General features: G+C 56.8%; 1 protein-coding gene across 1 annotated transcript in view; it reads right to left on the reverse strand.

The window, feature by feature from the left end:
* Positions 1–14,155, reverse strand: part of PHF2 (PHD finger protein 2) — a 134,111-nt gene that overhangs the window by 7,570 nt on the left and 112,386 nt on the right. Inside the window, 9 exon segments of the mRNA XM_017847071.1 lie at positions 3,914–4,074; positions 5,089–5,159; positions 5,283–5,461; positions 7,502–7,620; positions 8,108–8,227; positions 10,577–10,860; positions 10,863–10,944; positions 11,561–11,650; positions 12,889–12,980. Coding sequence (XP_017702560.1) covers positions 3,914–4,074; positions 5,089–5,159; positions 5,283–5,461; positions 7,502–7,620; positions 8,108–8,227; positions 10,577–10,860; positions 10,863–10,944; positions 11,561–11,650; positions 12,889–12,980 — 1,198 coding nt within the window.

Raw genomic sequence — 14,155 nt, forward strand, 5'->3', positions numbered from 1 at the left:
ACCTGCACCTACCTCTACCCTGCACCCCACCTGCACCTGCCCCAGCCTGCACCCCACCTGCATCTACACCTGAACCTACCCCCACCTGCATTTATACCTGCACCTACCTCCACCCTGCACCCACCTGCACACAGACCTGCAGCTGCATCTACACCTGAACAGGCATAGCTGCACCTCAGCTCAGCCCAAGTTCACCCGCCTCTGGCAGGCTCCAGACTCCCAGACTTTCCCTTTGCCCTGCCCCCACATCCCGCTGCCCTCAGCTTCAGGTGGCCCCTCCCATAGAGCCCTGCCTGTCTCTCATTCACATCCTCATCCTCTGCCCCATGCCTGTGCACACACCTCCTCCTGTCTACACTGGCTCCCCTCCTTCCAGAAGCTTCTGAGACACCCGGTCTGTGATCAGCCTGTCTAGGTTCATAGAGTGGTGAGATGGGGTGACCACTGTCACCCCACAGAACCAGGGGCATGGTGCTGCTGGACAGCAAAGATCCCCAAGGCCAAGTCCTGGGCTCCTTGGGGACCTCCCTGCCAGGCCCTCTCATGTGATCCAGCCCTGGCCTCTTCATGGGGCCTTGCCCCACCCCAGCCCACAACTCCCTGCAGCCAGGACTCTCGCCAGTCTGTGCACCAGAACCACCTGGGCAGCTTTACACATGTCGAGGCCCAGGCCCCACCCAGAAACTCTGAGACAGGGGCCCGCCCTGGGCTCCAGATGCTGTGTGTAGCCAGGACAGGTGCCCCAGACTTCCCCACCACTCACGTAGTCCAGCCCAGCAGGTACACCCTGCAACATCCCTTTCTAGTCCTCACCCCTGCCCACTTCCCTGTGGCCCAAACCTGGCACCCAGCCCACCCCACCTTACAGGGGAGGCCCAGCCACACCTGTCACTGCATCTAGCCACTCCTGGGCCCATACTTGAGGCACACGGGGTGCCTACCATCCTCTCCCTCTGCTCCCTGGACCTGCCCCTCCAGGACTCCTGCATCAGCATCACTGTCTCTAGTGCTGCCCATGCCCTCTCCACCACTTCCCAGAAGCGCTGGAGGCACTTTCAGTAAAGCCATTCAAATGAGAGGGGCTGGCAAGCCTGTGGCTGTGAGCACACCCAGGGACTGTATGGGGGCTTGTATACCCGGAACCCCTTGTCAGAGATAGCACACATGTGAGACAGGAAAGAAGAAGCCAACGCAGTGGCAGGCGGGCCACCCAGCTCTGCATGCCCGTGCCCACCTCCGTTACCAGACACAGAGACTGAGGCGCCCGGGGCAGTGGCCCCCACAGGACAAGTCCCAGTTCAGAAGCAAGAGGGCTCCCAAGACTGAGGCTCTGCTGTAGCGGGACAGGGAGAGGAAGCTGCCACAGGGAGCCCAGACACAGAGGGAGTCCTAGGGCTGGTGAGGCAACGTGGACAAAAGCTGCCCATGCTGGACAGCGCTGACGCCCGAACTCACTGCTCTCTGAGGGACCGGCAGATTCAGGGGGATGCCCAGTGCTGGGGGAGGCGATCTCGCTGCAGCCTTCACCAACGCCACCTCCCAGGCCCTGTCTGAGACACACTGGGCTGTGCTGCATTTCGGGTTTCACAGGAACTGAACAGGACTGAGGTTTGAAAGGCACAACAATGCGGAAATCAAGTATGGTCAGCCTCGAGGGCTCCTCAGAAGGCACTGCCGGGAGCCGCCCCGACAGTGCCAGGACCACACTGCCCCTGCCACACAAGCTGCAGCGCTGAAGGCCTGCCTAAGAGAGCGCGGTCACTCTTGCCCTCACTGACATCTCCGCAGGAACAGGCTCTCCCAGCCCCAGCTCAGGAGCTAGCCAGAGCACGCAGCTTGCCCTGCAGCCTCTGGCAGGCCCTGCCCCGACACCTCAACTGGCCTGCAAGGCCAAGACAGACTGGAGGGTGGGGGCCTGCACCCAGCCACAGGGGAACGGGGGGTGGCCAGGGACACCCACTATGAGGGCGCATGCCATGCCATCTGGGCAACCCAAGAGGGTGAGGGCTGCATGCCCGGGCCCCGCAGGGTTGCTGGTGAATCAATGAGTAACGTCTAACTAGTCAGCATGGAAAATAATACTTTTAATCCACCAATTATCATACTCAAATCCTCTCCTTTTCCCCCAGCAGTAAACACTGAGCAAACCATCCACGATAAATTAACATATTTTCCTCCATTTTCTTCAGCAGTTTTTTCCAAGCAGCCGATACTTAAAACAGAGCAAATGGACCATCAAAAACTGACCTACGCTCCAAATGGGAGACTTTGGGAGAGGAACTGCCTGCAGCGGGCTGAGGGGGGCTGGTGGCCTCAGTGGCCCCTGGCAGGCACATGTGCACGTGCACACCACCCCTAGGCGCGGGCTAGTCGTGTGGGGCGGGGAAGCTCTGGGTCTTTTGTGGTCAGTGTGTCCACGAAGGGGCTGCCCCACTCCCGGGCTCAGATTCACAGCCAGGAGCCCAGGACACCGCGCCTCCTCACAGACTCAAGCACAAAACCCTCCCCACCTCGGTCCCCATCTCCATGCCCCCTGCAAGCCCCAGGTGCCCATGACAAAGCACCTGGTGGCGCCCGGGCTCTTGGCCCTGTCTGCCCTCATCTTGGGTGGCATCAGACACCCCCCACCCCCATAGCCCCCAGGCCTCTCCATGGACCTCGGGAGGGGCCTAGAGTGTTTAGGGGCCACCCCTAAGGCCAGTCACTGAGGTGTCGGCTACTGCATGCTTCTTCCCAGAAGACAGGCATCCCCCAGCAAGCTGTGTGGAGCACCACAGCCTCCGATAGGGAGGAGGAGCTCACAGCTAAGCTTCACCCCCAGCCACAAGCACATCTCTGCAGCAAGAGGCTTAACATGGACAGGAACCACCTAGTGCCAAGCAGGAAATCTGTCCCCTAAGGCGATATGGAAGCCTCCCGTCATGCTTCACTCCCATTAAAAAAAGCATCTTACAGCTGGCTTTCTGATCAATATTACATGAACTATGTTCATGTAATATTGCATGTAAAACAGTACATGAAATAAAATATGGCCAATTGATTTAGCAAAAGCTCTTTTCAATCAAGTCCTTAATCCACCTTGACCAAGCCCCCCATCTGTCTAAAAGCAGGCCTGCCCTGCGGCCTCCACCTGCCCAGTGAACAAGCTTGAGGCTGTGTGGAGCAGTTAGCAGGACGGCCCTGGGTTGCCCATCGATTCTGGAAACCACAGAGTCTCAGGCAGATCCTGGGAACCGAGCGGGACCCAAGCACGGGGTCCATCTTCCTCAGTCCAAGTCACTGCTGGACAAGGGACCAGCCACACACCCCCAGATATCACTGCCCAGCACTAGTCAACCCCCCAGCACCTCCAAGGTCAGGTTCTGCAATCAGGCAGATGGAGATTGTGGGCCTCCCTCTGCGGCTTCCCAGCAGTGTGGCCATGTCCAAGTATAAGCCCTCAGAGCCTCGGCTTCCCCATCTGTGCAATGGGAATCTGCAGCTGTCATGAGGACCGGGAGGGCTGTGCTCCCCCGTGGCAGCTGCAGCCCCCTGCATGGGCTCTGGGGCACCATGGAGGGGGTTACAGCTCTGCCCCCTGGGTTACCTGTCTGCAGTACATGTGGAAATACCCGTAAGATTTCCACGTGAAAAAAACTAGTCTCGGCACATAAAATTGAAAACCTGTGGTTCTGAGAGAATTTACCCAAAAAATAAAAAGAAAAATAAGCCCTTAATTGAAAGCAAAGCCCTAGTGGGACCAACCAGTCCAGCATCTGTACCCTGAGGTCTGCCCTTCTGCCCAGGCCCAGGGGTGGCTCAGCCCTGGCTCCAGCTGTGTGTCTAACTCACAGGCTCCCACCATCGTGGCCGAGGGCCAGCCCTGGGCCTGCCTGGTCCCCGCTCTTGGGTGCTGCCGAGTGGTGGGGCCCACCTGCTGGGGTTGTACTCCAGGGCGCCGACCTCCTCACTGGCCTGCAGCAGGTCCAAGATGCCGGCCGCCGAGCTCCCGCTCTCCTTCTTGACTCTGGCATTGCGGCCGGGCTTGGTGTCTGTATCGATGTGCAGCGAACCCTCATCCGAGGAGTCATCACTCTGCTGTGCGAGAGACAGGGCTTCGGTCAGGGGAGGGTCTGGCCACCGAAGTGGCCTGGGAGTTGGGAGGGGGATACATTTTCCCTTCAGGGACTAAACTAGGTTTTTTAACGTTTTTATTTATTTATTTTATTTATTATTTATTTTGAGATGGAGTCTCGCTCTGTCGTCCAGGCTGGAGTGCAGTGGTGCGATCTTGGCTCACTGCAAGCTCCCCCTCCCAGGTTCACACCATTCTCCTGCCTCAGCATCCCAAGTAGCTGGGACTACAGGCGCCCGCCACCACGCCCAGCTAATTTTTTGTATTTTAGTAGAGACAGGGTTTCACTGTGTTAGCCAGGATGGTCTCGATCTCCTGACCTCGTGATCTGCCTGCCTTGGCCTCCCAAAGTGCTGGGATAACAGGCGTGAGCTACCGCACCCGGCCAGTTTTTTAATGTTTTTAAAGAGCCACTGCCCTTCTAATGAACACTGGCTGGGGTCAGACAGAGGCCCCTGGAGCTGACAGGGCTGGATGGCTGACACACAGACACACCGGTCAGACGCAGGTGCCAGAGCTCTCTCAGAACCACAAAGGACCAAACTGTCTTCACACTGTGCACTATACTCACAGAGGAACTCTGGTTCAAAGGAACCCTTAAATGAGACAGCCCCAGTGTGTACCACATGTAAAGAGATGCCGCTGTGGTTGGAAGAAGAGGCGGGGGCAGGGCCTGCAGCCCCAGAGGGACCTCAGGCTGGAGGAAAGCAGTTAATACACTAGATCCCGATAACCTCCCCCCACAGGGGGCCCAGTGGGGACACACCCCTCGCAAGCCCAGGCAGAGATGACCACTGTGTCTTAGAGTTGGACATGACCTCAGAACATGGAAGAGTGGGGTGAGGGTAAGGGGCCCGTTCGCCATCTCATGCAGAAACACCCTCAGAGACCACCCTGGAGTTACTCAAACCACGGCCTTGGGGACTGCCCAGAGATGGCCCCCGAGACTAAGGCGGGACCGGAAGGCAGCTCACCTTGTACGCTGCCGAGTCCAGCTTTGGCTTCGTGACAGGCGTGGGCAGCACAGCCTTTTTATCCAACAAGACTGAAAGCACAGCAGATGGGAGTCCAGCGGGCAGCCTTGCAGGGAGCCAGCCACCCTGGGAAGACCTCTCGGGGGAGGGACGGGCCTCTCCCACACCCCTCCCCAACACCCCTCCCAACTCACAGGACAAGTCCCTTTTCGGGGTGTTTTTCTTCCTCCTGATGGGAAACTCGTCGATCTTGAGCTCGCCGTCGTCCGACACGTACTCATACTCATCCCGCACGGGCTTGGGCTTGTCCTCCTTGAAGTTCTGCAAGGCCCCGAACACACCAGGGCTCGTCGGGGGCCTGAGAGCCTTGGAGCTAGGGCAGAAGCGAGCGGGTCAGCAGCATCCACACAGCCCCAAGGCCAGTGGACCGGTGGGACCTCCCAAGGGGTCCCCTGCCAGAGCCACGGCAGGATGGCCTCCAGGAGGCAGGTGATGTTGCCACCATTTGAATTTCCATTCAAAGAAGCCTCAGGCCCAGTTGAGATGGGAGGAGGGCGGAGGGCCCAAGCCTCTGCAGACAGGAGGCCAGGCTGGGCCCTCAGTCCCCACGGTGGGAAGCTACCTGCCCACAGGAAAGGACACCCCCCTACACATGGCCTCCTACACAACGCTGTGCCTCCCCCCGCACCACATTCAGGCAGAGAGAGCCCTTCCCCAGGCAGTTTAGATGCTCAAGACAGTGACCCCCAACTGTCCCACGGCCACTGGATAAGCTTAAGCCCTGCCTCCGGCCTGCCTAGGAATCCTGGCACATGCTGAACCGGTCTTTAACCAGAATAGGATCCAACTTTCCTGGTTTTTTCTCCATAGCTATGTTGGAAAAATAAACTCCGGGCCAGGGATACAGGATAGATGTAACAGTCTAAGAAATAGTGTGTAATTTGTCTCCCTGCCAGCGCGAAGGAGGACTACTTCAGAGCTTGGCCTGCGAGCAGCTCCGGCCTTTGCCTTCCCAGGGGTTTGAGGACAGGTTTCTCTCTCTATAGTAGCAGGGACAACAGGCTGAGGCAGAAAAGTCTGGAACTTCAAACAGACACAGCACCAATTCTGAGCCAATGGAAGTGCAGACACCTGGATAGAGCGCCTGGGCGAGGCTGCTTCCAATGCTCTAAGTGAAGGGGTGGCGCGCCCCGCTGCCTTACAGGCTGGGCCACAGAACACACAAGTGTCCACAGGCTAGAGTCACACTGCTCTTTCTCATCTCCATCCTCAACTCCGCAGCACCATCACAGAGTGAATGCCATCTAATAGCTTCCCAGGAACCTAGAAGCAGAGTTTCAGACAAAGCAAGCGACATGCCCAGGGCAAGGAAGCTGGGCAGCCACAGGACCCTGCAGACCTGCCCCTTGGCTGAATGGCCTCACCTGCTGCCCTGAGCTCCCCGGCCCTCACAAGACTCCACCTGGGCACTGCTCCCTTTCTCCACCACCCAGAAAGAGGCCTTCTCCTCCCATCTCTTCAATGAGGAAACTACAACCCGGCCAAATTAATCAGTGGCTGCTGCAGAAAAGTGGCCGCCCCTCCTGCTGGAACCTGTCTGACTCCAGCCAGGCGTGGGGCCTCAGCAGGTGACATGCCCCACGCACTGGGAACACACACAGGCCCAAGTGTTGCCACTGGAACCATGAGGCTCTCGAGGTTGCCACTGGGTTCACAGCCCTCAGCACCCCTCACCTCACCCCACGGCTCATTCAGCATGACCACACCACCCAAACATACCCCCTAATCTCTGCTCAGGGCCATCTCCAGGAGGCCCTCCTGACTCCCAGATGGGTCATGTTCTCAGCACTCAGGGTCCCATGTTGGGTTCACACCAGGCCCTCCCCACTGGCTCTGAGAGCCAGGACCCTGTTCCCCATGCACGTCCTCAGCACCAGCTCACAAGAGCCACACATCTAACATTCATGGAGTCCCACAGCCTCCCTCCCTGACTCGGGGGCCCATCCCTCACTGCAGGCTGGCTGCATCTTCCAGCCCATCCCCACCCAGGCACGTCTGCTTCCTCACACCCACCCTGCAGGTGGAGCGTGGTGGGAGGCAGGGACGTGGCTCTGCTGGTGTCTAGGTCTGAAGAAGACGTGCCAGGAACAGGGGCTGCAGTCAGTGAGGTCAGCAGCTCAGAGGAAGAGGGGTCCCCAGATGCGTGTCAGGCAAAGGCTGTGTGTGTATGGGGTACGTGATGTGCAGCATGTGTGGTTGTGTGTGATGCAGTGTGTGGTGTGTGTGTGTGTGAGATGCAGACTGCATGCATGGTGTGTGTGTGGTATAAAGCAGTGTGTGTGATGTAGTATGTATGGCGTGTGTGATGTGGGGCACGTGTGAGGTCACCCCTCCCATCCAGGCACTCACATACCTGAGGAGTTTCTTGTTGGAGAAAGAAAAAGAGAACTTGTTGTCTTTGTTCCCAGCTAGAGGTGACTTCTCTAGCTTCTGTTCCTCTTCCATCTTCAGTAAGGAGTCGGGTTTGCTGTTCTGAAAAGCAAGACCAGGGCCGTCTCTGAGCCCCACACAGAAGTGGGGGGTCAGGACCCCGACTAGTGTCAGTGGGAAGAGGCAGCTGCTGGGAACACGCCTAAGGAAAGTCACCCATAGCTCTGGTGGCCACCCAGGCCGCTGTGGGGTGCTCAGGGGCCTGCACCCCATGGACTCAGTGCCTCGAGGCTGCCTGGCGCCCAGGGAGTGGGAATGAAAACCAGAGTGTGGACAGTGAAGGGAAACACTGTTAACATACAGGGTGACACATTCAACCTCTTGCATCCCAACGAACTCAGAGGAAGGCAGTCCACGGGTGGTCACACACACCTTAGACCCACATAACCACACCCCATGGTACTACCTACTCAGGACAAGCAGACACATGTCTGCATATTCCTTCACACACATAGGGCCTCACAGATTCATCTCTGCTCACATTCACCGAGCTGACACACGCACACACATGCACACATGCATGTCTCACCTTGTATTTCCACTTGGCCTCTGACTTGCTCTTGGTTTGCTCTCGAATTTCCAGCCTCTCCACATCATTCTGCATGTGAACAACGTCTTTGTTGGGCACACTCAGGACACTCTTTGTGGCCTAGAAAAAAGGGCTGCTGTGACCCAGAGGCAGACATAGAGGGCTGGTGGGGCTCCCTTGAGTCACAGATTCCCTCTTTCTGGCCCATGTGCTTGCAGTTCAAGTCTCCATCCTTCTACCCACCCATGCATCCATTCACCCCATCCATCTACCCATCCATGCACCCATTCATCCACCTATCCATCCATCCATTTATTCATTCATTCATTCATCCACCCACCCATTCACCATGCATTTGTTCATCCAGCTACTCATCCATCTGTTCATTCATCTGCCCACCCGTTCATCCGTTCATTCATCCCATTCATTCATCTACCCATCCATCCACTCACCCATTCGTTCATTCATTCATCCATCCATGCACCATGCATTTGTTCATCCATCCCTCCATCCATCCGTTCATCCCATTCATCTACCCACCCATTCATTCATCCACTCATACATTTATCCATCTACCCATCCACTCATCCATTTATTTATCCATCTACCCATCCACTCATCCATTCATCCATTTGTTCATTCATTCATTCATCCACCCATCCACTCAATCATCCACCCATTCATCCATCTACTCATCCATTCATTTATCCATCCATCGGTCCATTCACCCACCTATCCATCCATCCATTTGTTCATCTATCTATACATGTATTTGCTCACTCATTCATTCATCCATCCATCTATCCATCCATCTATCCATCCATTCATTCCTCTATCTACCCATCCATCTATCCATCCTTTCATTCATCAATTTATTCATCCACCCACCCATTTGTTCATCCATCCATTTATCCACCCATCCATCCACCCACCCATCCATCCATTCACCATTTGTTGATTCATTCATCATCCACCCATCCATCCATTCATTTATCCACCCATCCATTTGTTTGTTCATCCACCTTTCCATCCATTCATCTATCCATTCATTTATCCATCCATCCATTTTTTCATTCATCTATCCATCTATTTATTCATCCATCCATCTACCCATCCATTCCATCCATCTATTGTTCATCCATCCATCCATCTATTCATCAACCCATCCATCCACCCACCCCCCAACCATCTGTCCATTCTTTCATCTATCCACCCAAGGATCCATTCATCTATCCATCTACCCATCCATCTTATGCACTCATCCATCTGCCCACTCATCCATCCATCTCTTCATTAATCCATCCATCCATCCATCCATTCACCCATTTGTTCATCTACCCATTCATTCATCATCCATTCATCTACCCACCCATTCATTTATTTGTTCTTCCATCCGTCCATCCATCTACCCATTCACCCATCCATCCACTCATTTATTCATCCATCGATCTACCCATCCATCAATTCATTCATGTAGTCATCTATACATTCATCTATTCATCCATTCGTTAATCCATTCAACCATCCATCCATCCATCCAGTCATTCATCGAGTCATTCATTCATCCATCCATCTACTCATCCATTCGTACATCTATTTATTCATTCATTCATCCATTCATCCATCTAGCCATTTAGCCATCCACTCATTTGCTCATGCATTCATTCATGCTTGCCCTGTTAAAGAGAACACAAAAGTGTCCCACTACACCCCTGTGATACTGGCCCTGAAGTGTCCTGGCCCCCAGGAAGTGGATAACAACCTCCTCCTGGCAGAAGCTCACACTCAATGGTGCTTGATCTCAGGGGTTTATGGTCCCTGAAGCCCAGACCTAAGATCCTCTAGTCAGAGTAGGTCTTCAGGGCTGGGCCCATCTCTCTCACTGTCCACAGGGGCTCAGACTATCAGGGCAACCCTGGTCCTGTCCTCATCCCTAAACCCCCTCCCCTCCAATGGCACTCTCCCTGTTGTTTCTGCACAGACACCTCATCTACCTTCAGGTTTTAACCTCAATGCCTTGGCCCCAGGGAGGACCCAGGGTTTCTTTGTCCCATGGCAACTACTCATCTGGCTAGGAAACCTAAACTAGACATCCCTTCCTGGAAAACCACCATGCCTCCTCCACCAGGAGGCCCTCTTGGGTGCCACCTCTGCCACAGCACACACACATTGTGTTGCCTTCCTCAATGAGGGCCCCTCTCCAGGCCCACTGCTCTGTGGCTTGCTGGCACAGCCTGTCTACTCTGGGGGGTCTGGACCTGGATGCGGCAGGACTGGGTCAGGACCAGGCAGGGAAGTGCATCTTCTGGGCAAACTGAGCCCACAGCAAGAGCCCAGACCCCTACATCTTCCCAGGTGCCCCCGGGGAACAAGGACAATGGGTCCTAGCTATCTCCATGGGCCTGGCCCCCAAGAGATGTTGCAGCACCTCTGGTGCTGAGGTGGGGAGTCAGGGTGAGGGGGGCCCACCTTGCCCTTCTTGGGCGGCTCCATCTTGGTCAGTGCCTCCTTGGTGTGGGCTTCGAGCAGGTCCAGGTTGGGGATGGTGGGTGAGGCTGACTCCCGGGACTTCTTCCCTTTCTTCTTGCCTCCATCTTTGAGCTTCAGTGTTTTGGGGGGCCTTGGGGGCTTAGGGGGCTTTGGGGGCTTGGGGATTTTGGACGGCTTGGGCATCTTCACAGTTTTGGGAGTCTTTTTTTTGGACACTTTCTCCAGGAGGGATTGAGGTGGGGTGGCCTCAATGGGAGATGGGGCTCCTCCTTCTCCCGGTCCCCATCACACACCTCATCTGACGAAGCGACAATATTCACTTCCGGTCGGACGGCTTTGGAGGCATTCTGGGATACAGAAAGGACAGGGTCACATGCTGCTTCTGCCAAACTGTGGCCCAGGAGGGTCTACACACCAGGACGCTGGAGACCCTCACTGCCAGGCTGGTAGGGAGCTGTCAGTCCGGAAAGGCTCAGCTACCCCACACCATCATGTGACACACTCACACCCAACCCACACTGTTGTGTGACACACTCACACCCAACCCACGCTGTTGTGTGACACACCCGTCACATGCCATCAGTCACTTGCTTTCCCCAAGGCTCTTCTGTTCTACCCCAGCACAGCAGCTGAGGGCTCATCCAGGATCACACAAGCTGGGACTTGAGGGGCTAAGTCAGGGGTTCCTCCCACAGAGTACCCTCCCCATGGGAGATTCAGAGAGGCTGGTGCCATCTCTCAGTCCCTACACACTCACACCAGAACACAGACCCAGCCAGAGACCTGGGACCCCGAGCCCTCACAAAAGCAAGCTCGCCCAGGAAAGTGCAGGGAGGACTGTCTGGGGCACTGGCCTTCCTGGAGCTGGCAGCTGTCTGTCAGGTTGGCCCCTGGGCCCAGAGAAAGACAGGCCGGCCCTCCCCATCCCCGGGGATTCAGCCCAGCACCTGGACATGGCCCCACCTCACTGAGCCGGATCTCTTTGGCCAGGTCTTTGATGAGCTGTGAAGGTTTGAAGTGCTCCGGGAGCTCGTCCTCATGCTCTGCCAAAGCCTGCAGGACAACCGGGCCCAGGGTCAGCACCAGACACGTCCCGTGGCCCTGACATACCCCTGCATTCTTGCAGGCTCTTGCCTGACTGTCAAGCCACTCTGATCAGCATGAGGCGAGGGGCTTCCCAGCCAAACTCTGCCCTGGCAAGAGGTCTCTGCTGTGAGCCCCATCAACAGGGGACAAACCGAGTACCGAGAGAACGAGCTTGCCTGAGGCCACCACCAGCTGGCCATGGAGTGGACATGGGCCCCATCCCTTCTTCCTGGTCAGAGGCCACTCCACCTGGTCACCTGGCTGAGATGAGCTGGGAGGGGAGCCATGGACTGCCCTGGGTCTTGAGACCTGAGGGAGGTGGTGGCTGCAGGATGGCCCTGGGAGTACACTGGCTACCTCTCCTGCGTGGGCCATCCATGAGAGAGGCAGGCTGCACACAGTATTCCCTGCAGCCTGGTGTTCCTGAAAGCTGCCTGTAAATCTCCACTGTCCCTCTCTGGCCTGGGAGAGGGTCCTCCCCTCAGGAGCGGGCATAGCGCCTCTGCACAATGAGAGTCCCAGCAGGAAACACTGTCCCAGAGGGTGCCCAAGGCTGAGTCAGACCTTCCCCTCCCTTCTGTAGCTAAAACCAAGGGAAGATGCTAAGGAACACAGGAAGTGGCTTCTGTGGGGCGCGCACAGCGGGAAGAGTCACAGGGAGGGGTGCCCAGGTCACAGAGCAAGGTGGCTGGGGCGCTGCACCCGCTATCAGGCAGCTTAGCTTCTGAGCTAATGCCAGGGCCAGCCAGGAGGAGCTGACAGGGTGTCCCCAGCACTCCCTGTCCTGCAGCCAGCCACTCCCCAGTCCTTCCCTGCCCCACGAGGTTCCAGGCCTTTCTGTGCTCAGTGTCATCCCACCATGAGCCATCTGTCCTCCACCCGCAGACCCACCTTCCTCCCAGGAGGCACTGGCACCTGCTCACCCTCCTCCCACCAACTTGTGACCAAGCTGTGAGCCCCTGAGGGAGGGGCTCTGCATCTACATCTGTCCTCCCCAGCCTTCAGGTGGCCCAATCAGTGGACAGCAGGGGTGTCTGGGGCAAAGGCACACCCTGGGCCAAGCCAGGCAGGGGAGCACCACCGTCCTTCCCAGGCTGGATCTCACTGAAGCAGGACAAGTCCTGGACATTGTTGCTGGGTCTCCAGGGAGGTCCTCCCGCCTATCACTGCTCTCCTGCCCTAGGCATTTGTGACATGATTCCTACCTGCTTCTTTGTCCACGATCGGAAAGCACCATTGAGAATTTTAGCTCCTTGGACTAGATGAGGAGGCAGCTGCTTCCCAGATTTGTGAGAGCCTGGGAAGGAGACACTGGGTGAGGTGGGTGGATGCCCATTGCCCACAGGTGCCTTCGTGCCCAGCCACAGAGCCAGACCAGGGGACGCCAGGTCCAGCCTTCCAGAGGTCGCCCTCCACCCACGGCCACCAGCTCAACTGCCAACAGTTCCTCTTGGAACCTGGGGTGCCCGTCCTCCTGGTGGCCTGCCCTGCTTGAGGAAAGACTGGCCCTCCCACCATCCTCCCACCGTCTCACCCTCCCGGCCCCAACACAGGCTGCCTGGCTCTCCTCACTCTGCCCAGTACCCAGCCCTGCCTGAGCAAGGGGCTACACATGCCAGGACCCAGGCCACAGGCTGTCTCCGGCGCCCACACAAGGCATCCCCAAGCACCTCTTCCCATTTCATGACCCCCCTTAGCACAGTGGAGGGACCAACCACAGTTCAGCTGGGAGGTGTGCTCCTGCTGTGGGCCTCCCTCCCTCTTCCCACTGGAGAGGGCTCCAGGGCTCCAGGGCTCCGACTCACCAGGACCATGGCAGCTCCCTGGGTCCTCTCAGTCCTGGGAGCCAACTGTACTGTCGTCCACTCAGAGAGGGAGGCCCAGGTAGAGAGGACACGGCCACAGTGGCCTAGCTGGCCAGTAGTCAGGCTGGCCCTGTGGGGTGGCTTCCCAGATGCCGCCCTGATCCCTGCCTCCCTGGCACGAGTCCCCTGAGGGCAGGCCTAGACTCCCATCTTGGGCACTTCCTTCTGCCGGAGTCAAGCTCTGGGCTCCACATTTGGGGAGCAATGGGAAAATCTTACTGAAACCTGGCCAGCCACAACTAAGGACCATTTTACCTTCTCAAACTAGGGCCAGAGTGCAAAGGGTTCTGCATAAAAGAACTCTTGGCTGCTATCAAAACCAAAAAAGAAAACTAAGAGCAACTTCTGGGGAAGGGCACACTGAGAAAGGAAATCACAGATAAATGCAAACTCTCCTGTAGGCTCCCTCATGCTGCTGGGCAGTCTGGAGGCCTGAACAGGGTCGTGGCTGCCAGGAGCCACCTGCTCTCATCTCTGAGGGTATGGCCAGGCAGGACCTGGGACAGAAAGGGCCAGCCCAGGGATGCCACAGTGCATCCACAGAGGGCCAGGACTGAGCCACAAGCCTGCCTCACGGTCCAGCTGCCACGCCCCTGAGGGATCCTAA

This window comes from Rhinopithecus bieti, unplaced genomic scaffold, assembly GCF_001698545.2.
Source record: "Rhinopithecus bieti isolate Rb0 unplaced genomic scaffold, ASM169854v2 scaffold_29034, whole genome shotgun sequence".
NCBI lineage: Eukaryota > Metazoa > Chordata > Mammalia > Primates > Cercopithecidae > Rhinopithecus > Rhinopithecus bieti.